Raw genomic sequence first — 27,895 nt, forward strand, 5'->3', positions numbered from 1 at the left:
TCTCTTGAGAATCTTTTAAATCTTGTCTTTGTATCTCGCAGGCCTATTTAAAACACAAACAACAGCAACTACCATCTCTCTTTCTTTGTTGGCATTAAAAAAGAAAGCAACACTGGCCAACAACGGATTTGATTTTAAAGAGGTCTCTCCTGAAAGAAGACATTGTAATTAGATAATCACCACATATAAAGACTTATTAGTCTTGACAGACTCACATTCCCCCACACAAACAAATGTGGGGACAGCAGTCAATCAGTCAATCAGCCCAGCCCAGGCCAGGCTCCAGAGCGGAGGGATATAAGACTTGTGAATTGTAGCGGGGAGCCTGAATGACAAAGGGTCTGCTAGCCCTGGAGGAGATCGTTATGTGCAGTGGGACCAGAAAAACGGCTGCCGTGTGCTGGAGTCAACAGCCCCAATCACCCACCTGGAACCTGGAGCCCAGTCAACCGGGGGGGGGGGGGGGGGGCGCTTACATTGGCTAAATGCTGCAAGGACAGAGGAGCCCCCATCTCAGACATATCCACCACGTCTGTGATGTCTTTTGCCCCACCCTATTGGTGACCTGTTTTTAAACCCCCCCCCCACCATTCCATTATGTTTGCCCAAAACCAGGCTTGTTAAATCCCCAACTTCTCCTATTCCGGACCCTTTGACCACACCCAATCTATCTCCACTTAAAACTGGTGTGCTCCAGTTTAATCACCCCTGGATGTGGGTGGAGGCGGAGGCAAAAACCAAACATTACATCATGTATTTACTTATCCAGGGTAGCTAGCTAGTGACATGGAGAGTGGAGCTCAGGGTGAAAGGTGAAGGATTCAGGAGTAAATGAGTCATGACCAAAACCAAAGGGTTGGAGTCTGGGGGACAAGGTTGCTTAAACACCAAAAGGAACACAACACCTCTACAAAGACACTTGCATATCTGTGGTTGGTGCACAAAAGTCTAAACCTTTTCACCTGGGGTTCATGTGATTGCTGCAGACAAATTTCTAAACTAATCCTCAGAGGTTTCCCAGATGTACACGTCTTGAACATAACCCCATAATGTTTCCCAGAATACAGAGTAAGCACTTTGAGATTATTTGCTATTAATGAAAACAATTAGGGGCTCAGGCTTTTTGGTCGCCAGCCAACTACTGTTTCAACATTTTTTCCTTCCTTGCAAGTGGAATTTGAACTCACTAAATTGCTTCCCTTCGGTAACAATGCAGTAAACACCCTCCAATCCCCACTCAACCATCTGCCTATGGTCAACGTCACCTTAGTAAGTGCTAGTGACATGTGCCGCAGATTGGCCTTGTAGTGCGTCCAACTACCCCACCTTAGCGAGGTGGTGTAGCTTGCAGAAACCAAACAGACCTGGGGAAGTCAAGCTGCAGCTTGTTTCATTTACAGAGTGGGATTTTTTTTTTTTTTATGTTAAAATCCTTCATTCTGAGAAAAATTGGTGTCCATGACGGGATGAAATGCAGGTAAAAAGAAAAAAATAGAAATCATAGGAAGAAAAAGGAAATGCATTTAAAAAAAACAGAATAAGGACAAGATCGTAGATGTCTGGATGGACTTCCACTAATCATCTCCCATGTCCAAGCAATCCTCGCCTGTCTGTTGGAGCGGCAGTGGCCCGCGCGGAAACATCAAGCACATTCCAAGGGTCGGCCCAATTACGGACAGATGAGGGGCAGTTCTCTTTGTTTAAGAACAAAGCCAGAAGTGACACAACTGGTCTTTAAAGGGAGCTCTCACAGCCATGGCTTTGGGAGGGAAGAGGGGGGCCATAATGGGTGGAAGGGTTGGGGGGGGTGACCAGCTGGTTATAAATATCTATTTGGTCAGTTACTGGAAGGAAAATTTGCAGTTTGTTTGTCATCCACTCATCCAGGTGGTGGGCCTGGTGGTTGCAAAACATCAGAGCAGAGAGAGGGAGAGGGAGAAAGAGGCCAACCTGTCCGACTCTGACTGCCAGAAAAGAGGAATTTGACTAATTCGTATATAAAAGCCACATGTCATCCTCAAGTGTAAACCTGCAGTGAGAGAAAGTTCTTGGCATGATTTCATTGCATATTTATTACCAGTCATTGTATAAATTAGAAGTTACATCAAGGTGAATTAGTGTTGGACTTATAATTGAGCAACAATAAAGCATTTTAATGACAATCACCTGGCAAATACAAAAATTGCATCATGCATTTTGAGTTGAATGGGATGCGTAACATTCTCCACAAGTTCCATATAACTAGTAGTAACAAATCAATTGATCTAATATGTTGTTATTCCTGACTGTGGACCTTAGACTGTTCTGTTCTACTCTAATAATGATGGAATACAATCTTAAGTTTGTAGGCACTGCTTTTGGTTAGTCTTTTTAATAAAAAAAAGATTCACTCCCCTTGGGTCACAAAGGTACTGGTTAAATGTTTCTTTGTTTTGCAGAGCTTCAGTTTAATCCAGCACAAAGGTTTCAAAGCGTGACAAGTTTTATGGTGTGCAAAACATAAAGGAAAGCATTCATAATAATTGCAGCTCTATCTGCCTGTTGTCTGTCTGTGTATAAACCCACTATATTCCATACACTCACTGTCTTTCAAAGTAGGGCATTATTTACTGCTAACACATTGTATTGTTGCCCTCAACATTCAAAGATTCCTGGGAAGTCCTCCTTTTGAAAGCCAACATTTTTACAACCACTTTTAAAGCCTGCAGGGGTGCAAATTTGATATTTAAAAAAAAAAGATTTTGGGTGGAGTAACACTTTTAATAAAGCACATTGTGCAAGTGGTTGTTGATGGCAAGAAGCACGGAGATTTGGACTGCAGAGGGGCGGTACAAGTTTAAAGTTTAATTCCCACTCTGCAGTAAATTAGAACACAGCAGGGTAATGTCTGTTTATCCCAAATACAGCTGCCTGGGCCTCTCTGCTGTCCCTCTCCTTCTCTCCCCACAGACCACACCAGGAACCCCAGGATCACCTGGACACAGCAGTTCACACACACACAAATAGGGCTACACCAAACATGCATTATTCAAACTATGCACTTGCATAAACAAACATATCAGCACATGCATTCATAAACACAAAGACACAAACAGAAACTCACACTAGACTCATGCACTCACACACAAAGCTGTAAACACATTGATGGATCCCAAATAGAGTTTGGAATTCGGTGACACAACTGACTTGTATGCTGACCTTTTACTGGAATGCAAATAGTGTTAAAGTACTATATATATATATATATATATATATATATATATATATATATATATATATACATATATACATATATACATATATATGTGTGTAAAAATATGATTGGGGGGAAAATGACATTCGGTAGGTATTGGTTTTGAGTCTGTCTCAGACGTCTCAGGTGTTTGGTCAGTTCGTAATTAAGTTTTAAGAGATGTTGTTGGTCTGATCCAGTTATTTTGTTCCCCTTTTAGTAGTGATTTAAAAGGTGAATTCTTGCAAAGGAGGCCAGCTGTGACTTTGAAGCTAGTTTTGAAAATAAGTGGACTACTGCTGCCCTCTAGTGACAGGTCAGGGTACTGCATATCTTAAGATTAAGCTAATATTTCAAAACATTTGAAAGATTTCACACTTCACCACCATGGCAACGACAGCACACATCATCACATTTTTTAAAACAGCTCGCATGTGCAGGGAAACACTAAATTAACCCACAAACGGCCGCAACATACCCACACCTTCCTCTCATGTATTACAATGACTTTCACCGTTTCTTAGAGATAAGGTAAAACCAAAGCGGACATTTCCTAAAAATCTGTTTGACTCACTGCCCTTAATAAAAGTGTATTCTGATTAAACAATGTCGTCTGTCAAGTTTGAATCAAGCGTTGTAAATCCGCCTATCTCATGACACTTTATATTAAAGTGGTCTAGACTGTACATTACCTGTTTTACATTGGCATAAGAACAATTAAAGTTTCATGTTATGAGAGGAAAATGGGAATTTTCAGAGAACAAAAACATAGGATACCACAACCAAAATGTAACAGTACAAAGTAATCATAGGCCTTTAAAATGTTTTATCACTTTATTTCGATGGCTATAAAAAGTCATCAGTCAAGACTGTTGCTATTTTGTTGGCTTAATATCTCAATGTATTTATTTAAATAAAGTGAAAACACTTAATTTCCCCTTGGGTATTAAGAGTATAATGATAATAAAATAAAAAATAAAACAACTAGAACAGAAAAAAAGCTAAATTCGAAAGAAACATAAATAATATAATAATAGATGGAGAGCGGTAGGTTGTGGGGGTTTTCCATTTACCTGGCTACAGTCCATTTTTATGTATATATATTTCTAAGGCCATTTGCAGTAGAATCTGAGGGCGCTAAAAACATTGGTTGATATTTGTCTCCATCTAGTGGAAGACAAGAAGATTACATTTTCATGAAAGTGAGGACAAGGAGGAAAAAAAACTCAAATGACCTGTCGTCACATTCGCGCAATTTCTACGTGCGCGTTCACGAACGAACCCTGTGATCTATGCGTCAGTTGTCAAGTCACACGCACGCGACAGTGCTGTCTCTATGCAAGGTTTGTTTTTGGACCTGGACGACGAATGACTCGGAAATCCCACAGAGACCGGAACACTCAAAGTATGGTGACTGCAACACTACTCTCACCGAGCTGGACTAGAGCTACTCAGCATCGAGAAGGTGGTTCGACGCGGGTTTATGTCGGTTAAAGGAGAATGAAAAGGTTTTCTCCAGTTTCAACGTTGCGGTGTTGCTAGCAGGCTTCTCCAACCCGGCTTCATTGGCTTAGCTAGCGAGCTAGCAAGCTAATGCAGCTGCGGGTTACTGAAGCAAATGCGTTGGAAGTTTGTCTGAAGGTCTTCACTATTGTTTGTATTTGTATTCGACAACCGTCGTGTGTTGTGTTTCTTGATATAGCCGTTGTTAGGCAGTTTAAATCTCGTTGTCGTGGAGTGGTGCACGAGGAAGTAGTGAGGTTTGGGGTTGTTCGTGGTAGTTATGAGCAGTTTTAATGTTTCAGCCAAAACCTCAACGTTGAAATCTTCACTGGGCACTGACGGTACACTTTCACCGGTCAGCGTCAACATCACCAACAATAACAAGGAGTGGGATTATGGTGGGGATGTTTTTTCGTGCTGTCATGAGATGAGTCCGATGGACGACACGATGCAGGCAGGGATGTCCTCCGTGCAGTCGGGACTGGACGGACACCTGCCTCCTCTACACGCCAGACATCACGGCAGCCAGGACAGGCTGCTGTTGGACCTGAGCTCCCCGACAGCCTACCTCGACAGCAGCTCACTGGAGTACAGCGACAGCGATGGGAACAACGCGGGTCCGTTGTTCGAGAGGAGGAAGAGGTCGCGGTCCAACAGCTCCAGACACCGCTTCAACGAGGTCGTAACAGAGCTCGGTCCCGAGGAGGTCCGCTGGTTTTACAAGGAGGACAAGAAAACTTGGAAACCCTTTGTGGGACATGACTCGCTGAAAATTGAGCGTATGTTTCGGAAATACTGTGAGTTAAACCCGGGTGCAGCAGGCTCCCATGACAGCGATGGGGCAGATGAATGTGGTAATAACGGAGTGGAGAGTAAGGGGCTGAACGGTGCAGTGCCAGTGGAGACCAGGACCAGCAGTGTGCACGGAGGCCGGGGGTCTCTGGAGACATCCACCGTCTCTTCAGAGGAGAGAGACCCTGACAGCATTGACATCAACGTTGAGCCCGTTTGTGTCCGGGGAGGGCTGTATGAGGTGGACATAAAAGAAAAGGAATGCAACCCTGTGTACTGGAAACGTGAGTATTGTAAACAAATGATTAAAGTATAAAAAGTCACTCACACACACACACACACACACACTAAATCACTCACATAATCCTCATTTTTAGGCTTAAACTCCAGTTGGCTGCATATACATCTTACATACTTAATAACAACTTTTGTATTTCTGCCACAGTGTAAAAAGAAAGCAGCTCCATCGTGCATTAAAGACTAGAATAAGTTGTTCTGCAGTAGCCTTGCTTGACAGCACAAAAGATGAATGACCTAAAGCCACTCAGAAGTCAATTCCAGCATCCATCTTGTATCCCATAAATTATCCAAACTGTTTGTCTATTATCTATTACTTGCTGAAACCTCCTGAGTCCTGCTTTGTTCGCTCTTTTTGAAATTAATGGAAAGATTCCGGGGAAAAAGTGAGAGAACAAATGAAGATGGTCACTGCAGTAGAAGGCTCGCTCAAACCCGACAGCGATGAAAGGGTTCATCATGGGTAGCTAGTTTTTTAACGTTAATGCAAAGGGACACAAAGACGAGCAGTTATTTTACTGGATGTTCATCATGCTGTATATGTAGGTCCTTTGTAGTCCACTCAGACTGTGCCTGTGCACAGTATATGCCTAATTGGGGATGGGGTGTATGTTGGTGTTATACTCTCTAAAGATGGTCTTTTACCCTTATCTCCTGACATAAAGATATAACAGAAAAGTGAAATGGTCTCTTTTACTTTATTGGGACATTTGAAACATACAGACTTATCGTCTCAGACCAGACATAAACCACCTTAACAAATGACTGAACAGTATCTACTGCCTCAACCAGTGTCTATCTTGTGGTTCTATCTTAGCTGTGGCGTTGTGGAGGGCCTCTTTATCTGTAAATACAAGTTTGGTCATGGGTTTATTTTTACAGACGATCAGTCGTACTCTCTACAGAAAGGGGCCTGACTTCTAAAGAAGTCGGCCAACATTCAGAGCTGCCTGTACATTGTTATTCACCAGAAGAACTCTGTTAATAATGTCGCGCTAGACTGTAATCAAAAATGGCCTCCATAAGCCACCGAGACATGGCCCTCCTGGATTTGGCAGACTTGTTGAGTTGAACGGTAATTACTTAACATCAAAGGCAAAGCACTTGGTTTCTAGATAGTGAGCGTTATAGAACTGTTATTGTCAAGGATTTTTACTTTAAGGTGACATGAGAAATACACCAAAACCTAGATTTTTTTTAACTTTAAGTTTAGTGTCTGGACCCCATAATGCCATAATGCATTCCTGTAATACAGCCTTTCTTTTGTCTCGAAACCCATTCTGTTTTGACTTTCTTTCAGAACAAGACCACATTCCAGTCATGAGAGGTCAGTGGTTCATTGACGGTACCTGGCTCCCATTGGAGGAAGAGGAAAGTGACCTCATCGAGCAGGAGCACCTGAACCATTTCCGCGGGCAGCAAATGCAGGACACATTTGAGACGGATTTGGTGGTGAAGACAGTCGATAGCAAAGATGGTGAGAGAGAGAGAGAGAGGTGGTTTGAATTCAAGAAATCACTGTATTTACAGGGCAGTCATTTAACGACCTCATGGGCAGGCTTGGTAAATCAAACTGAGTTATTATGTTGTTGTTTAAATGTACTGAATCTAACAAACCACAATCATTCCTCCACTTCTGACCGATGGCAGCAAATATGTCTTTTTACCTTTCCAGCCCCTTAAATGCACTCTTAACTTGCTGATCGATCAGGGGAAATTAGAACATTTCCAAATTCATTTAAACCATTAACAACCAAGAACCCAACGAGAGAACCTTTAGTTTTGTTTATAACACCTGAGCTTCTTAGCTTGAGCTTGATATCAGGCAATCAGCTGTGTGAATATGGTTCATGATTGGCTGAAAGCCGCACACCTAGTAAGCTAAACGCAGTATAAGATCTTGTAGTCACTAAAACAATGACTACTCCATAAACATTACAATGTCATTCTTACAACTTTTGATGGTGCACTGTATGTTGTCATGGAGTTAAAGGGTTTAAACAGAAAGTCAAATCATTATATTATATACTTCTATTCTTCTAAATTCATCCACCATGCAGTGCTTTTGTCCAGTTCGGCAGCATGTTGCAAAAGATGACTCTTATGTGCTCTATTGGAGCCATGCAGAGATGAAGTGCTCCCTTGGGTGTCATAGGAGGTATTCTATTAAAAAGTAAAGTAATAGTCTTCATAATAAAGCCAGAAGAAAAGTGATGGTGAGTCAAAAACAGAGCATGTGACAGCTCAGCCGACACTGGCATTAATCCTCAGTTGAGAGAAATGAATGGAGCAGGTGCTCCTATTCATGTGCGTGTAGGTTTTGTCATGTCATGCTCCCAGTGTAGAGCAGGTGCTGCTCGTACATTCTGGCACAAACGCTCTCCCGGAGAGCCGGCTCGGGCAAAATGTAGCAGGCTTTAGTTGTGACAGGCAGTAAGAAAGAGGTCCTTTGATTCAGCAGTCTCCTTGAGGCAGTCAGATCTACAGGACTTTCACTGCTGATGAATGTGTGTGTGGGTGTTTGAAAGTGGCAGATAAATAGAAAGAAGCAGAGAAAAAAAGATACAGACAACTTCTTAAAATGCTGTGAAGTGTTAAGCCTGCTTTATAAAAACACTAAAACGCGCATCCAAACATACGCAACCGAATCCCGAACTAATGACTCTATCATCTGTGCTAAATGACTAATAATCACAAAAAGTGTCGGCCTCGCCTTGCGGCGAGTTCGAGGCTCTGTTGCCAACACGTCACACGTCGCCTCCTCCCACTTTTCAGGATTTATTTATTCAAATAAAGACACGTACAGAGCAGAGGAAAGTGATTATAGTAGGCTGGCCTTTGTGTCCTGTTCTCGTAGCTTCCAGCACTTCCCCAAACTGAATCAGAGAAGCTTTCAGGACTAAAACGGGAAGGTCACTGCTGGTCTGTGTGCATTCATTTACATGTAAACACCATCAGTCAAAAAAAAAAATCTATATAGAAGCAGGTGTCTGTGTATGGAAACATTCACAGAGGACAAAAGATCATAGACTGGATTATATGAAAGCCGCCCGTACAGTATATATGAAATAAAATGCAAGCCAAGGGCAAAGCAAATTGGTTGTGTGACACTTGGAGGCCCCCAGCTCTGCACAGCACATGGATCATGTGACCTTAACTTGTCCAGTCTGTGAGCTGTATTAGTACAGCTGTCCAAGGCAGACGATTGCATTCAAATGATTATTTCCATGGACAGTATGTGTTATTAAAACTAAACGCTTGCTACATTTTTACATGTTTTTAATATCTCCTTCAATGCATGGACATTGAATTAGTGAGCATCTGTTTGAAACCCTCCTGCTGCCTTTTGTTGGCACATTGTCTCCCACTCCTATATTTAGCAGAGCGTCAAAGCAAAGCAAGTGGTGTGTGCCGTTAATTCACACCACACTGTTTGTTTGGTTTCAGTTATAGAGAGCCTTTACTGTAGAATATTCGATCAAGGAACTGATAATCTGAAGCAATTGGGAGCCATAGGAAGGCTGCCTTCAACTGACAGCATTATATTTGATCAATGGACCATAAAGCCAGCGAGCCGTGCTCTGACATTGCTGCAGTGTATGTACATACATTTCTTCTTGCTACCGCTTCTCCTTCCTATCTCTACTCTCATCCTCTTTTCTCCTTGTGTCTGAGACTAAAGGTTAGCAAAGCTGAAGTCATGTGGTCGGCATATCGGGTGCTATGCAGGCGTGAAACTGCATGTGGGCAGGACTTCTGCTGCCTACATATAGGACATGAATGTTCTGTTCACTCGTGATACGAATGCACTTTTTCTGCTAATTCCTTATCAAACACAAAGGAGGGAGGCAAACAGTAAATGGCTTATTGATGCAGAGGATTAGCCGGTTAATGGCTGAAGTAATAAACAGCAGAAGTTGTTTTCGCAGCAGTTCTTTCACAATCTCAGATTTATTAAGGAGTTATTTGAAGGCTTTAGTGAACCTTATAAAGCACTGAATTGAATTTAAAGGCATGTACTGTTTATAGAAGTCTTGAGTTTCTTCTTGCTTTTATATATATATATATATATATATATATATATATATATATGTTTGTTTGTTTAACTCTTAACTATAAAGAGAGCCTGCTGCTGACAGTTGACATATACTGTTATTTTAGGGAAACTCATGGGCATGGGTGATCATGGGCTTAATTCAGTTATTGAGGATGAAAATGCACACCCATTCAAACATTTCACTTAATTGATTTGATTTACTCTCCTATTGTTCAGATTTTTTTAATCAACAAAATTAAAGCAACCAAAAAAAAAGAAGAAGAAATGTGTTGAGAGAGGATCTGTCCATTCACTTTAAGAGTTGTGTGTGTGTGTGTGTGTGTGTGTGTGTGTGTGTGTGTGTGTGTGTGTATGGGTGTAGTGCTGTGAGTCGTTGGAGGAAACTGTAGGGTGTGTCCTGGTCTGTCTGGCTTCTCAGACGTCAAGGAAAAATAAATCCAGCAGGCTGGGCCACAGAGTCAGCATAACTATTTGATATTGTTTGGGTAGGCAAGGCCTGCATGTTAGTTTGTGTTCAGTACACTTTCAGCTGCGTATTTACTCTACCAGCAGATGAGACAGGGAACACACTGGATGAATAATAACAAATGCTTAAACACATCAAATGACTGGCTCTTAGGGTTCTGAACAAATGTTGTTTTCTATTTATTTTTTAGCCAAACGTCTGTTAAACTTGTTTGTCATCTGTGCTGAAGATAACAGATATGATTGAAATGATGATGGAATGTCCTCTACCCATTAATAATAACGATATGACTCACAGTCACAACAGTAGACACAAATGATATGTTCTGATCTAGATTAAGTTCCAATAGTGCCTTCAGATGACTAAAAAAATCATCCCAAAGCCTCACTTCAAACTTCCACTACTGAATTGACTCTAGGTACAGTACAGCCTTATGAGGATTGTATGCATAGTAGATACTCCAGTCATAAGCGCATTCCTATTTATGGGCTCCATCAGTGCTCTAATGCCCAAATGGACTTTACTAATAGCTTTGAAAGCAAGCAAACTTCCTGTGCACTCAGCAGGTCTCCTGTTTGTCGTCCTCTGCAGCCTCTCACCTCTGCTGAAGGACTCTCTGCTGACATTTGCAAGTCTGATGTCTGTGTTTTCACAGGGTGAATGATGTAGTCAGATTTGAGACTTGTGAAGTCTGCTGATTTGATAAACAAATTCAAAGATGGGCTTTTTACACGCCTGTTCAAGACATCAATATAAAGCAGATATAGTGAAACGGATTTACTTTTATTTTAAAGTAATGTGTCATTTAAAAAAAAATATTGACGTGTATTATTCAGTAAAAGAAATATCTGACCCGTTGATCGATGCAAAATACATCATCACGGTTTCAAATAAATATGCTGCCACCTAAAACCTAAGTAGTGCATGTGTGCCATAGAGATGTGCTGTACAAATATGAGGAAAGTCTTTTTAAATCTATTTATAATCAATCCCGGACTTTAACACAGGAAGTGGTTGTTAAATGTTGATCTTTCAGGTTACTTGGTTTCCAACGCTGCTGTGACTTTTCTCAGTTTAACCTCAATGTGCCGGGTTTTCTCACGCAGGTATCAGCTGGTGCCTGTGTGTAACGACGATGAAAAAAAAGGTTCACATTTCAAACATAACAGCCTGCTGAAGTGTGTAGCTGCAACTCTGGTACAGAGCGCTGCGTTCACTTCAAAGACTGAAGAGTGGTCGTGTGCTGCGTGTCTTACATGTTCACATTGACAAAGTTCTGATCACGTAATTCTGTGGGAAACACAAAATAATGCAAATTACTTCTAAACTGAAACATAAGCAGCCCTTAATGGTGTCAGGTATCTGTGAGGTTTTGTGTTCTTTGTCTTTTTTTTTCCTTTTCTTTTTTTTGGTGTTAGCTGGTTTGCGGTCTTCATGCGACCCTATTACAATATTGCTGTTGTTTCAGTCATGTGTACACAATACATGACTCAAGTTAGGAGAATTAATGTTTAACTCTATTGAAGCGTTTCACAGTCATGATATTTTTCTAACCATACTGCTAAGTTTGTAATAAATGCGCTTAAAGAAATCATTAAGATTTTTAAAAGAATAGTAATAATAGTTAACTTTGTTAAACAGACCCTATCTCAGTCATCTTTGGCAAATGTCAAGCAGCGCTGCAGTTTGAGCTGTTGGCTCATTGGTTTCCCAACCTACTACCAAGTAGTTGTTAGAATTTTTTTTTTTTTTATGATCCAGGCTTCCAGTTTCTGTCTGTAACCAGGACAGGAACTGTGTCCAGGGCCTTGAACCTGATCGCAGCGCTCCTTGATAGATTGCCCTGTTCAATTATGATGACAGTGGTAGTCTCTGTGATTGACTCAAGGGTAATGGCAATTACTCACTCTCTTTTGGTTGTTAGTTCTCTCCCACCTGCCCCCTTTCTACCTCCCTTTTCTGTTCAAATGGAGTGGATATCAGACGAGTGCTAAAACTACATGTCACAAGCGCAAACGCTGCCAAGGTACTGTAAAATGCCAAATACTTTTTTTTTTCTTTACTTCTGCTGTATTAGATCTGCTAGCCTGTACCCTTTCTCCTAGTAGATCCTAGGTCCTTATGGAACTAGATCATCCTCTCTGTTGTGGTGAACACCTCTTCAATCTTCTGTTTAGAGCTAGGCTCTGTTTGAAATGGTTGTGTTAAAATGGATCTATGCTGCTCTCCCAGTTCTCCATTGCAGCCTTAACTGGGCCTAGTTTCTAGAACCCCCCCTCCCCCTTGTGCTGTGACCCAGAGTTTGGTAGAACAGCTATCATTGCTTTTTCGAAGAAGCATTTTGTGTCTCTTATCTTCTTGCTGAGATAGTGAGCCAAAAAAACTCTGTGTGAAGACCCCTCAAACCAGAGGATAAATAAGTTAGTCCTCAAAAACCCACCCTTTGTTTTACCCTTTTTTTCCCCCCCTTCAGCCTCGACTCCCACTTTCTCTCTCATCTCTTTCTTTCTCTCATCCCTCGTGGCAGTATGACCATCATTAATGAACCACCAACTCCAGCTCTCGCTCTGAGAGCACTGAACAAAGCTCTCTGTTGAGAGCCAGGCAAAAGTGATGATCTGAACAGAGGAGCCATTGTGGCTCTTTACTACAGCCCCTTAACCAGTTATCAAGTGGTCCAACACTGTCCTAGGCCTGAGTTTATTGACCCTCATCGAAAAAAAACTGCTCAACAGAGATATCTCGAGAAGCTTATTATTGTCCTGCCTCACATACATTATTACAAAACATGATGCAGAATTCCTTTTTGTACATTACATCAATATCCAATATTATAATTATATTCAATATTTTGGATTTGAATCATCAGCCCAAAGGACCACTTCTTAAAGCAGAAGTCCCTTCCTACATTACTTTTTACCCATAATGATTTCTATCAGATTTTACCTTTAATAATTTGTGTCCTACCTACACCATTCAGAAGCACCATTTAAGCGGCAAGACGAGCTACAGCTAACTTTGGCATGAATATTTTAATTACTGGCCAAAAGTTGCCGCTCAAAGAAAACTGTAGTGAAAATGCATCTTACATGTATAATATAGGACTCGTATAATTTGTTAGGTTGTTGGTTTGGCACTAAACAAATCAGAAAAAGACCAGTGGTCTGTGTTTTGTATTTAACAGCCACTCCAAACACACTGTCCTGAATAGGGTAAAGTACTATGTGTGACATTACACCAGTGTTCTGTTTGTACATGACATGGAAAACTATATAAAAGTCATTTAGTATGCTAAAGCCAAGGAAACAGAAACTGCTTCCCTCAACACTCTTAACAGTTCCAGTCCAGCATCTTCATGTTTCCCAAACCCTTCACGCATCCTTGTTTCCCACACATGTCAACAGTATTCCCAATCCCCCCCCCCTCACTTTACTGTTCTTAATATTGTCCCTGGTCCTCTACTTTTCAACTTACGTTTCTTCTTCCTGTGTGCCACTGCGATCTATGTGAGCAGTGTTAGAGAAGTCCCTGAGTAGATTCTTGAGTACTCTAGATTGACAGCCAGCTCCTCCGTCCACTTTGATCCCCATTCTTTCCCCTTGCATCATCTGTCATTGTAAAACAGGAAGTGTCTGCAATTATCACGCCATCATAGATTCAGTTTCTTTTTTCTTTCTTTTTTTTTTTTTAAACAAAATCCCATTTAATTATTATCCATAAAAGCAATGTAACGGGGAAAAAAATCAGGCAATTCTCTTTTCTAGCTGGACAAAAAAACCCTCCTGTTTTACAAGTTAAGCTCAACAATCTGAAGTGGCTTCACCCTCCTCCCCATGAAGACGGTGTGTAGGTCTTGTGACACCTACCACCATCCTTTTCTCCTTCGTCCTCACTAGTAAGTCAAGAAGCTCGATGAGGAAAGGAGGCCACTTTAAACTGTTTGAGTTAAGCCAACATAAAGAGTGAACTTTTCTCTTCTTTGAGCTGTTGGTTGTTTCCTTTTTGCTGCTGCTATCTTATATGGGTTAGAGATTCTCTACGTGGTGGTAGTTGTAAGCATATGATTGCTTTGCTGGGGAGTGGGTTTACATGACGATCTGCAGACATAAATGGAAACATGTGACAGAAGAAACTAAATCCCCACGTCTCATTCAAATGAAAAAGAGCTTTATTGTTAATGTTATTGTTAGTGATTCCAAATGTAGCTTGTTCCCTTCAACTCCAACACTTCTGTTCATTGGTCAACTCTTCTCCTTTAGGGGCAGCCATCCCATTTGTGGAGTGAACGGATCTGAACTAAAGTGTTAAAACTGTTTGTCCTCACGTTACCCAATGACGCAATCATGCTGGTTGGATGTAGAAATTAGCCAGCCTGCAGCAGAGACCCAGCTGAGGTCAACCATGTGACACACACGAGACTTGGTGGAAATAACCAAAGTATATGTTACCTTATATTGACGTTAGATTATGCCTCCCTTCTTTTGAAATTACATGAAATATCTACAACATATTTCAAGTATTAGGTGCTCAGTGAGCTGCTTATTATTATTATTATTATTATTATTAATAACACTTCTTAGCGTTTAATTTTTCAGCCCAGACTCTTAAGATTGAGAAGAGAAAAAAAAGGTCATTTAAAAAATGTTATTCCACCAAGTTCGTCACATTTGGCAAGCATAATCCCCAGATTGGTTCAGACCAGTATTAGGAGCCATGACTGTCCACTGGACCTGCGCCAAAGTCTTCCGCCTATTTTATCCACATGAACTTGACTGCACAGGACATTTTAAAGGGCATGCTGCAGAAACATGAATAAATCCCTCAAGTCAACCAGTTTCATTTCTCCTAGTTTCTGTAGCAAACGGCCGACCCTCTATAGCCATACCTCGGCTCTTACTTGCTCTCGTCGCTGCATTTCACTGTGAAGCAGCAATACAGAACATTTGAACTGAATTTGTAAAGAGCTGATAAAATGTCTTGAGACTGATTTACATGTGAGCAGGACAGACGAGCAAGAGCTGAACTATGCAATGAGATAGTTTGATGTGTTTTCTTTCCACCTGCAGATCAAATGCTCCAGACTGAGTTTGATTGAGCTGTGTGAATAGATTGATGCTAGCTTTTAGCGTTTTTGTGCTGCATTCATCACAACTCGGTGTAATTCTGATTCAGTTTCTTAAATCTCTGTCCCTCTGCTCTCGCTCCGAAGTGTGTAATCACACTTTTGTGTCCGTGAACCTTTTTTCCCCCCTTCCTCTCTTTCCCTGATTCTTTACCCCTTTTTTTCTTTGCTCTATTTCCCACACCATCTGCCAATGCCCTCGTCTTTTTGGCTCTGTCCATTCATTCTCTCACTCCTCTCTCCCTGCCCTCCCATGCAGCCATCCACAGCCTGAAGCTGAGTCGAACCCACGTGGATTGGCACAGCGTGGATGAGGTGTACCTCTACAGTGACGCCACCACATCCAAAATAGCACGCACAGTCACACAGAAGCTGGGCTTTTCCAAAGGTCTGTATGAGCAAAATGTCACCGCCATTCCCTGCATTAATGACTTCTACATCTACCAGTTAGGATATCCAGGCTAGAGCTGCTATAGGAAACCTGTGTCCACGATCTGCACCTCTCAGTCACCTGTTACTTACAGCTACATTCACAGTGTGCCGCCATTTTAATCTTAACTGGATTAGCTTTGAAAATCACGCAATGTCCATGTGCTGTCTTCAAGGACTAGGCTTGATTTAAATGGCCTGTAAAAAGTGTAACCAAACATTTGGCATTTGCTGTTTGACCCCATGTCCCACATCTTCGTCTGACTTATTGAATTGATGTGAACTTATTTACGATCACTGCGGTAGCTTTTCATCTCCCACTCAAAGATTACGAGAAAAAGACTTTTTCAATAGACAAACACTCTTTGAGGTTAAATCTTCTCGTGCTATTTAGACAGCGAATTCCATTGGCTGCTATCAGCTAGCTGCACTGCACATGACTGTGTTTCTATATAGTCTTGTGCACTTCACCCTCCAGGCACAATACAAGTGTTACCAAAGAGTCTTAGTCATGGACTTTGTGTCTCACCTACTGGCCCCTTTGGACTCAGAGCAGCATGGACTTAAATACCTTCAATGAGATATTTATAGGCCTCAAGTAAACTCGGTGGCCGTGTGTATTTGGCAACACACTACAAAGGACATAGTGCAGTCTGTTATAAAATGTCCTTTTCTTGCAGTACAACAACCAAACAGCTAGACTCTAATGTCCAACCATGTTCTGTCTTTTTGCAGCTTCCAGCAGTGGAACGCGGCTCCATCGAGGTTTTGTCGAGGAGGCCTCGCCTGAGGACAGACCCCCTCAGACTACGCACATCGTCTTCGTGGTTCATGGAATAGGACAGAAGATGGACCAGGGTCGTATCATTAAAAACACTGGAATGTGAGTTTTTTTTATGTCAGTGATGCTGGGTTCAGACAGATCATAGTTTTCTGTAAAGGAGCTCAATGTGTCAGATGAGTCTATTACAGAATCATGACACATCATCTCTAACAGACAAGAGAATGCAAACCGTTCAGATATGTCATCTGTCGTCCAGTGAGATACTTATGGTGTTTGGGGAGTAATTATATGACTAAAAGGGTGGGTAGCAAGAATTGGTGACGATCATCAGTAAGAGGCTTCGCTGTACATGTCGGATTCTGGATCCTAGATTTTGTATTGAAAATATTGAACATTTAAAACTGGTGCTGTGACGACTTTCTCCTGAGCTCATCAGGGGAAGTAAAGTCAGTCTTAACCTGAGCAAAAATTGTGACTTTTGTCAGATGGAGGAAATCAGGGCCACAATGGGCCTGATCAACTATTAATTTCAGAATCACCCTTGGGTGAAAAGATTTTTGAATAGCTACAAAGTTTGTTTTCTGTTGCTTTTATTTTCCTTTCCAAACCGGTCTCTCAACAAAAGAGGGATTATGTCTTGTTCCTTTCAGGTAGTTTGAATTGTGGGGTTTAAGACATACAGGTTACAGGTTAGTTAATTCCAGATACCTTTCTTGTTCAAGACCAGGATGAATGGTAGCTTCCTTTAACTAAATCAGCTGTCATTGTCAATCGTTCTCCGTATTTACCTCAAGCAACCCATAATTACAAGACTTGAAGTATTTTAAAGCGTTTCCCTTGATTACACAGCACCTGTTCATCTCCCCTCAACTCAACATTTTCCCACTCTTCTCCTGCTGTTCTTTTACTTTGTGTATGAAATAGCCTGCAGTAAGCCGAGGGGGCAGAACGCACCGAAACCTGAGTAAACACAAGGGAGCTTAGCTGCATGGGCAAATACAAAAACTGTGCAATATGAGCGCAAACCAGCTGAAGGAAATATTCCAGGGAAATGTGAAACATGTTTACATCCTAATTGTGTGGGTATTACAGTTATTTCCGCCTTTTAAAACACGATAAAGCAAATCATCACAGTGGGGTTCAGACACCAGTGAAGTGGTTTGAATTATCACCTCAGATTCGTTCAGCCCTTTTTGTTTCTGTGTGATTGGCTGTGAAACAACATTATCTGACTGTATATGACATCACTCTGCGTACTGGCCCATGACCATGACCATTACAGCTATATGTGTCTATGTGTCACTCTGTTAGCGTGGGGCCTTGCCGCCCAGCTTAGGTCAGCTAAGCAGGTAAAGTAGACCATGTCAAGCTGCACCTTAAGCTTCATTCCCAGCTCCTTGTGGATTAGAGCACATGTGCTTTTCTTAGCCAGGAGGAAAAGATCAACCTTACATGTCTAGCCTGTTCATTGTTTTTGTTTTTGTTCTGAACCTGAATGACTTTTTAGCTCTTTGCATTTCATACGTGTCATCAAAAGAGGGTATTTGAAGTTTGACAGTCAGACCTATTTCTGCTAAACCTAACATGTGCAAACCTTACTGCCTTTTATAATCAACCTTAAACAGCAGCAACCATTGTAGGTGCAGCACAGAATCAATGCTTTTGGCATCATCCTGGGAACATTTAGGCTCTCCTGCAGACGCACCAGACTTCTTACAGTCCTGTCCAAACCTGCATTAGGTTCCCCACCCACAATCCAACCAGCGTCCTAAAAGCCTCTCTCAGCCGTCCATTAACCCATGTCAACACCCGTCTTCCCTTTCTCTTTGTGTATTAAGTAGATCCTGTGAGCTAATGCTGCCCCATATAGGACCAGTAGAATTGCAGCCATTGCATGTATGTGTGTGTGAGTGCTGCGTGAGTGAAGCTGCTGCATCAGTGAGCAGAAAACTAGGCGTCATTCTTTTTCTTTTCTTTTTTTTTTTCACAGACAGTCATTAAAGTCAGCGAGAGAACAAATGCAAACATGCAATGTCTTAAGTCAGTCTATCACAGGACTAACTGAACGTACAGGATGTTTACCAAATGATGAGATGACGAAATAATATCTGAAATTTTTGACAGAGAAGTCAACATTTAACCCAATACGCTCTTACGGAAACCGAGCTGTGTGCAGCATTATCCTCATATACTCTATGGTCCTTTTACTTTGTGTGTATCCAGGCTGAGGGAGGGTGTGAGGAAGATGGAGGAGAAGCACTTTTCAGAGCACAACGAAGAGCACGTAGAGTTCCTGCCCGTTGAGTGGCGCTCCAAACTTGCACTGGATGGAGGTCAGTTTGACTTTTTTAGTTTTTACTACTATTTCTGTTTAGTGTTTGCTTAAGTGTGAGCACTTTATTATACTTTGTTTATTATGTACTCGGTGTGTTTATCTTGTGTACTTCTAATAAAGCATCAAAGGAGTCATGTCCAACAGAACTGTGTGTGTGGAGTCAGTGGACAGCAGCGAACCGTAACCTCACAACATGTCCTAACTATTGTCATTTCCTGGATAACAGTGGCGGAGCATGTTGAGATCAGATCAGAACATATTTGATAAAACGTTGTTTTCTCAGTAATAGTACGACAAATAATTCAAATAATCTTTTTATGATTATTTACTTTTCTTGAGCCAAAATGCTGTGGTCTTTATAATGTCCTTAAGGGCGCACTCACACTACGCTCGATGCCCCCGCTGGCCTGCACGGCCTGCTCTCCCACTGCTCCAGGACAAACGGGTCCTAAGCATGGTTACTTCCTGTAAAAAATGTCCTAATACAACATATGCATGGCTTTATGTTATTATGATGCTGGTTTACAAACGGATGAAAGGAATCTGATACATACCACAGAAAATATGAGAGAACACAAATCACTTACGGTGCTTCAGAGTCGAACAAACCCCCAAATTTACGAACTTTGTTAAATGTCGAGTTTGTGATTAGAGTTAATGTTTTGGGGTAGTTTATATTGTATAGTTGAGTAATGGGAAACTGATTGTATAAATACAGGAACTACCGTATGTGACATTGAATCTGTGTTTTTTAACTGCTGTATTGGTGCTTTGTTTTTGTAGATACGGTAGACTCAATAACACCAGATAAAGTGAGAGGACTGAGGGATCTTCTTAACAGCAGTGCCATGGACATCATGTACTACAACAGTCCGCTTTACCGGGATGAGGTAAGAGTCCCGCAATTCTTTTAACCAGAAGTAGAATCTTTGTGTGAATCTGTTGTTTGTCCTTTGAACTTCTCTTAAACTCTCTCTCTCCCCCCCCCTTTTTACAGATTACCAAGGGCCTAACACAGGAGCTTAACAGACTGTACTCACTTTTCTGCTCCCGGAACCCTGAGTTTGAAGAGCAAGGGGGGAAAGTGTCCATCGTGTCGCACTCCCTCGGCTGCGTCATCACCTATGACATCATGACGGGATGGGATCCTGTGCGCTTCTGTCTCCAGGAGCATCACGCCGTGGAGGAGGAGCTCGACCTGCGCTGGATGTCCTACGAGGAGCGGCATGTTCTCGAGCAGCTACGGCACACGCGGAATAGGTATCCTGCCTACGTAGATACTCTGTGACTCCTTGCAAAGCCTCATATAATGCTGATACATGACTGCTGATAGATAGATAGATAGATAGATAGATAGATAGATAGATAGATAGATAGATAGATAGATAGATAGATAGATAGATAGATAGATACTTTATTGATCCCGAGGGAAATTCAAGTACTACTGAATGTGCGGCCACTCCCGTCGGCGCACAGGTGAGAAGTGAATGTAGCAGCAGAAGACAAAAAATAAATAGGCTGAATGTTTCGAACCCGAAACCATCAAGCCTGTCTTTTTTCTCTTTTTTTTGGCAGTGTTTAGCAAGCTGCTCATTTACTCCATTGTCACGGGACAAGTTGTGTTTGCTTTTTGTTTTCGTGATGCAGCTGGGTACACAAAGGGAGGGGAAGAGGCTTCAAACATATCTCTCTGCCTCGCACATCAGATCCCTGCTTTTGCAAACTAAGAAGCTGTAGGGAAGTGACATTTTGCTGCTGACTCAAAGACTTTTTTTTTTTTTTAAATCTATGTGACTAAATGTTTTCATCGTTCAGTGATGTGATTTCAAAAAGAAGTGTGATACTGATGGGTCTGATTTGAAAGCGTTGGTATCACAGAAACTTTTCATACTCGTTAATTAACAACGTTTCTCTTGGTGCCTCTAACAGGTTAAGAGAACTGGAAAATCAGCTCCAAACACTTGAGGCCTCTAAACCCTCCGCACCACCAGCCCTCAAATTTAAGGTATGCTACATGCTGTATGGGAACTAAACTGTAGAAAGAAGAGGCAGCACAAGAGAGAGAAGTGAATTTTATAGACTTAGAGCTGCCCCTCCTGACTGGCCTCCATGTGCAGTCTTTCACTTTACTTTATTCAAAAAACTAAATGTTGCATTGTTGTTCATGGTAATGCTTATCATAGTAAACATTTGTATGTTGTCATCAGAAAGATAATACAGAAACACTTCTGTAGCTTAGCTGCCTCTAGCTTTGAAGATGTGTTAACTGTGTCAAAACTAAAGACACTCTGTGGGACATTTGAGCATCTTTCACCTCATGTCTCTCAGGTGGAGAACTTTTTCTGCATGGGTTCTCCTCTGGCAGTGTTCTTGGCCCTGAGGGGGATCCGCCCCGGTTCCAGCTGCCACCAGGACCACATTCTGCCCACCTCCATCTGCAGCAGGCTCTTCAATGTCTTCCACCCCACAGATCCTGTGGTCAGTCTGCCTCATTTGCCCCAACCCATATGAATGGTCTCTTTTCCTCTCTCTGACTCAGCGTTATGACAACAATTGAAGACTTTTTATATTGTTTTCTTAACTCTTTTTGAATCAGACCACACACCTTTACATTGTGATATAAGAAGGTGTCTGTTGTTTTTCTGGACTTTCCTTTTTTTCTGTTGTGCACTGCTAAAAACAACGAGGTCTTTGTTACTCACTGAGCGAGATGTTTGAATTAATAATTTGCACTGACAAACTATTTATACTGTAAGCTAACTGTATATATCACTCTGTCCAGGCCTACAGACTGGAGCCCCTCATCCTTAAACATTACAGCAATATTGCTCCCGTTCAGATACACTGGTAAGAACGTAATTTGTTTTGTTTTTTGGCAACATATTTGTATTGATTTTTTTTTTTAAACAAAAGAGCCTAACTCTAATAGCATTTGAAGTTCCCCTTTGATGGTATACGATGTTTGTTCTGAATATTTTTTTCTTTTTAGGTGTAGTGCCACTAATCCAACGTCCTATGAAGAGGTCCGGCCGACCTTCTTGAACCCCGTCAAAGACCCCACATCTGACACGGAGAGCATCCCCAGCCCGAGCACTTCACCGGTCCTGGCACGCAGGCACTACGGAGAGTCCATCACAAACCTGGGCAAGGCCAGCATACTGGGTGAGACTCTGCTGTTCCTTCTTGAAAAAATGCATTCAATAACTACGTGGCTCAAATCGTTTTAAAGCTCCCCTTATTTTGAAGAACAGTTCCTCAAGGTATTGATGTACATATTGTTTAATACAACAATACTTTATTGTTAATATTGTTGAAAGAAAAAAAATAAAATTAAAACTTGGCAGTTATTGAACTTTCAACATATGTGTGAGTTTGACTTCTTTAGAGAGGAGTAATTTGACTTTAAACGGGCACTCTTTCTAACGTTCATTTAAAACCTACACAGGGAAATACAAAGAGTTCACCAAGCAAATGAAAACTCAGAGAGACAACAGAGCTAATTAAAAATTCACTCTGGAGATAGCACTTAGTCTGTAGGTGAAAGGCCCACTCTCCTGTGCGGTTCAATATTTTAAGTAACACAAGATGCTTTAATGGACTGACGTACTAAGACAACAGTGCCATCATGTGGAGAGTTTGGAAAATCAGCTCATACTCTGGCCTTCCTTCCTCTTTGAAATAGTTCAATCATAGGGGGGAAAACAAAGAAAAGTATGCAGGCTATTCTTTTTTACTTGTTATGCACCATATGCTTTCTGAAATATGCGTCTTTCAATCTCTCCCTTCCTCATTTACTGCAGGAGCGGCAAGCATAGGGAAAGGCATCGGAGGCATCCTCTTCTCCCGTTTCTCCCGCTCCAACAGTCAGCCCTCCGTGTCTTTAGGCCTTGAAGGAATTTCAAACCCTGAGGAAGAGGAGCAGAAGCGAACAGAAAGCCAGTCAGCGTATGGCCTTTCCACTCTGACCCGGCCAACCTCACCTACTGCTGACACATCACGTTAGTTCCCTTCACCTCTGACAATATCAAAGAGAGATTCTCAATTGTGTTGTTTCATTGGCAGGATGTTAAAAAACCCTCATTTTCTTTCTTCCAGTGGAGCTGGAGCGACGGATTGACTTTGAGCTGCGAGAAGGTCTGGTGGAGAGTCGCTATTGGTCAGCAGTGACGTCGCACACAGGCTACTGGTGCTCACATGACATTGCACTCTTCTTGTTGACCTTCATATACAAGCAGAAGATGAATCCGTCTGATCCAGAAGAGGATGCTCCGGATCCAGACTGAGGCAGCACATTCATGACAACACATACACACTTGAAAGGTGTCTCAGGATCCCTAAAGGGGCGGGGTCACGAAAATAAACCTCTTTAATTAACTTGCACACAAACTACTAAAGTAAAGTCGTCATCTATATTTTTCCGACATCTCCCTGTACTTCAGCTCCTTGAAAACTTGGGAATCATTACTAACCGACCTCATTCCAAGACGTGCATTCTTCTGTTTTTTTTGTGTGTGTTTTTGTCTTTAGGACACAAATGTGCACCCTAAGGGTGACAGTGTTGAACCAAGAACCCCTAAGGAGGTGCACCCTTTTGCCAGTATGACCACAGGATACATACGTACCTGGAATAGGAGACTTATATGTTTGATGCACCCAGGTTCTAATTTTATTCCCAAGTTTTGACCTTAAACGGCTGTAGCCTGTTGATAAACTTCCCATACAGTTCTCGTCTCTACAATCATGTCTCCCTCATGTAGATGCAGCCTGGAGCCTGCTGTTACTCCTATCACCCTCTGTTACTAAGGCTTCCTGTTCTGTGTCTGTGCTTTTCAACTCTTTTTTTTTTTTTTATATGAGGGAGAGAGGGATATATTTGTCCATAACAAATACTTTCATCTTAACATCAAACATTTCATTACTCCATCTCAAAAAGTTGCTAACAAACAACTGAAATGCCTTTAAAAAAAGAAGCCAAACTCATACAGATTCTTTCTGTTTAGCTTTTTCCAAACAATTTTAGGGCATTATCCCTTTAATGGTCGAAGTATGAAGAAGGAAAAAAAAACTATTTTATTTGATATACATTATATTTGATAAATTCCCCTCCTTTATATCATAATTTGACGCTCGGCATAGATCCCCAGCCTATAAATCATGAGCAAAGCTCGACTTTAAAATCCTTAATAATTAACTGAAACATCCTTTTCTCTTGAGCTTAGTTTTCTGCATTGTAGCTGCACAGGATTTGTTCCAGCACCAGAGACAAAATGCGTCTCTAACAAACCAGTTAAGCTGAACATCCCACTGGATCATTAGTGAGACACTCCGGGGCTTTAGGAACACGAAAGATCTGCACGTGTATATTCATTTTCCTAAACACAGTTTGGCTTAAAGCTCTCTTGATGATTAATATCAGTAGAGAGATTTCCTAAAATGAATCCATTCAATCAGACTCGTTTCCATGCTTCTATACTGAGGATAACTTACGGGGAGAATTTATTCCTGAGCTATATCTTTATTTTAATATGTGGATGAATTCAGTCAAAAAGATGTATTTTGTCTTAAAAAAAATAACAAAATAAATATTTTTCCTAGAGAAAATCTTTTAGGCTCTTGTGAATAAAACCCAGATCTCAACTTTGGGAATGGGCGAGTCAAACTTGCGGCCAAATAACATTTATGTCTCATGCTTGTTAGCAGCTTGGTCTTAGCATTCCTCATGCTAAATCATACTAAAACAACTTGGTGAAGTACCTGGATTTTTTTTTTTTTTTATCTGGAGGCTTTTGTTATACATTGCACACAAAATGAACTATCTTCTTTGCCTTTTTTTGTGACCAATCAATACTTTCCCCTTTGGATATGTCAGAATGTCTTTTTTTTTTTTTTCATTAGTGTTGAAAATCCAATTTTCCAGCCACTAAGCATGTGTCTATAACTTACCAACACAACTTGCAACTTAACTGGAAATATGGAGATGGAAAATCATGATTTTTGTTGTCTCGAAAGGACTTCTGCTGCGTATCATGACTGTTGCCTTACTCAGCAGCTATAAAAAGAAAAATGACTCCTGTAATGATGAATCATATGCCTGTCAGATGTGGTCCTTTTTTTTTTTTGAGACACACCCAGTTCTAATTATGCAGAAGTTACAAAACATAGTCCTGTTGCATGGCGTCATTTGAAATAGTTAACAACGAGAAGACATCGCAGAGAGTGCCAACAAACATCTTAAAAAAATGCTTTGTGTTCTTTATTAAGGAGAAAACCACTCGTGATTGTTTATGGGTTTCTATTCAAATCATTCAGAGGACATTTGCCATGGATGAAGTAAAGGAAGAACCCTCAGATCTAATGTTTACAGGGTTAGTTATATGTGACAAGCTTGATTACTGTCAGTCTTTGTGTCCTGCTTGTTATGATGTTATCAAACGCTTGTTTTAATTTGCACCCGCTATAATGTTGCACACGATCAAGAGCCGTTGTTGACTGGTCCACCACTTAAAGACAAACCCATTTATTGGCATTTAATGTGTTTTTATATGCAAAGGCTTACTGACTGAAACCTGGCTGCCTTTCAGATGACCAGCCAGGCGGCTCGGTGAATTAAATTAGAAGCATGGAGAAAAAAAAAAGGGAGAGGGATATGAATGATATTTTATTTTATGGAATAATCAGCTATGAATTGCACAGTTTATGAAAACGAAATCCCCTTTCTATTTTTTCTAATTAATTTCCGGAGCCTGTGACATTTTCTTAACACAACTCTGGCAGCGAGCATGCAAGTTACCTTGGAGATCTTGGACATGTAATGCAAAGTTCAATTGTTGCCTCTGCATTTGGAGTCACTCGGAGGGGGGGCTTAGACACAGCAAATATGTAATGAAGAGAGAAGGTGGACTCCTCTGCCAATGTCTGTGGTCTTCACTGTTTCTCCAAAATGTGCGTGATATTTTCCTTAGCTATTCTTGATTCAAGCACAGATTTCCAACGGTATCCACTTGACCTGCTATCAAGGAAAAATAAGCAACTGGACTGGATGACTTAAGAAATACATTGTACCTAATGAGCATTTAATGCACAGCGTTTTTGAATGATGACAGTATATTTGTTTCTTGTTAAAGGCACCACAATCATCAGGGAACTGTCTACTGTTCAATATTTTGTAGATTCAACACCATTGTTGACACCAGTTTGAAGCCATTCAGTTGAAGAATCGAGATGTTTTTTCGTCAGACTTTAAAATGTTTTCTGGTTTGTAAGAGAGCTACAGCAGCCACGTTACTCACGTCGGTCACTAAGGGGGAAAGAGGAAAAAAGCATTGAAACTAACCGGGCATGTGATGAACGAGGTGTGACACGTGTCAGGTACCACTGTTACTCTAACCTAGAATGGATGTCTGAAAAAGATGTTTTGTCTGTCCTTAGAGCTGTGCAATAACCCATGCCTGTAATGGATTCTAACTGCCATCCAAAGCACTGTATTTATTTCCTTTTATTAAAGCATTTTCCTTTTTTTGGACACAATGACTGCTTCTTGTCTTGCTACCCACAGATAATAGCTGGGGGGAAAAAAATATTGAATTTGGATTCTGTTTGTGCTCCTACTGCTGCGTAGGAGAAAAAGGAGGTTGATATTTCCAGAGGAAGATGGTCTCATCGCTCATTTCCAGACTGATTTTGTTGGACAATGGAGCGGTTTGTTAATCTGAAACTGAGATTCTTTCCACGGCAGCAGCCCCCCTGGTGTGAATAACAAAGCTGATTTATTGATCATGAATAGGCCACATTGTAATCCACAAGCAAGCATGGCTTCCACATGAGTTACTTGGGCTTTAATGCAGTTCCGCAACATCTGCAAAGGCAGAGACCCACAGGGATTCTTTTAAATAATGCATTTAGGCCTGCTGTACTGTGGTTGGCCAGAAGAGGTCAGTCATCTATAGGTAATTCTGAAACAAAGGCCCCTATTGACCATCTGTTGTCCTGTGACCTGCTTTCCTGCCTCTGTTTAGTGCCCTTAAGTAATTGAGCTATTTTGACAGTTGTTAACACTCCCTTTTCGTTTTGTGGGTTTAAATTAGCATAATGTATAAAGCACCAATTTGGTTGCAGAGACCACATGGATTTTATTTAAAACACTGAAAAATTGGATTAATGTCATTAAGATGGTTTATGCACACAATGTCAAGTTCTTGCAATCCAGTCTTCTTCCCCCCCCCCCCCTCCTCTTCATCCATATCAGCATCATCATCAGTCAGCCAGTTCACTATCTGCCTCTCCTGCTCTGCATCTGACCGACTCCAATGTTTACTCTGCAATTAAAACACAGCCTATAAAAGGCAACAGGTTCGAGTGCCAGACACTGACGAAGGAGCTGCAGGGAGAGTTTATAAATCCCTTTGATGCATACTGGAGGGTCTGAAGGCCCAGATTCCTGAGCTGGAGGATTGGAGCTGAGGAGGCCAGAAACCCTAATGATTCATGGGTCTTTAGTGCAGAGTGTGTATTGGCCAGCTGCTTTGGAAAGAAAGAAGAAGAGCAGATTTTCTCTGAAAGTTGATTGAATGCACTTCTAAAATGCAATAACTCACCTGCAGCAAAGCAGACATGAGCATCAACCTGATGATATTATTGGAGGTACCTTTGTGCATTTTTGTGTTGCCAAAAGCTGACTTTCACACAAACTTTAAAGCCATGCTGTCATAATAGATACTGTGATGGCCCCTTTTTTTGTTTGTTGCAAGTTCAAACTTTAGCTTTTAAAATGTGATGATTTACCTGCACAATGCAGTTACAGAGCAATACTTTAGATCTGCAAACAGTTTAAGACTATAGAAAATCATAGCGTTGAGTTATTTATTCAGTTTGTTATGCA

General features: G+C 41.2%; 2 protein-coding genes across 2 annotated transcripts in view; one reads left to right on the plus strand and one right to left on the minus strand.

The window, feature by feature from the left end:
- The window catches only part of lclat1 (lysocardiolipin acyltransferase 1), a 290,110-nt gene that overhangs the window by 132,168 nt on the left and 130,047 nt on the right, over window positions 1–27,895 (minus strand). The gene's annotated exons all lie outside the window — the stretch shown is intronic.
- ddhd1a (DDHD domain containing 1a) lies at window positions 4,515–26,544 on the plus strand. The gene is made up of 13 exons (XM_079370569.1): window positions 4,515–5,811; window positions 7,125–7,301; window positions 15,729–15,857; window positions 16,634–16,781; window positions 18,906–19,015; window positions 19,801–19,907; window positions 20,015–20,277; window positions 20,947–21,022; window positions 21,346–21,495; window positions 21,800–21,864; window positions 22,007–22,179; window positions 22,818–23,015; window positions 23,113–26,544. Exons 1-13 carry the CDS (start codon window positions 5,016–5,018, stop codon window positions 23,298–23,300), a joined length of 2,580 nt encoding a protein of 859 aa, XP_079226695.1. The 5' UTR covers window positions 4,515–5,015; the 3' UTR covers window positions 23,301–26,544.

This window comes from Symphodus melops, assembly GCF_947650265.1.
Source record: "Symphodus melops genome assembly, chromosome: 19".
Classification (NCBI taxonomy): domain Eukaryota; kingdom Metazoa; phylum Chordata; class Actinopteri; order Labriformes; family Labridae; genus Symphodus; species Symphodus melops.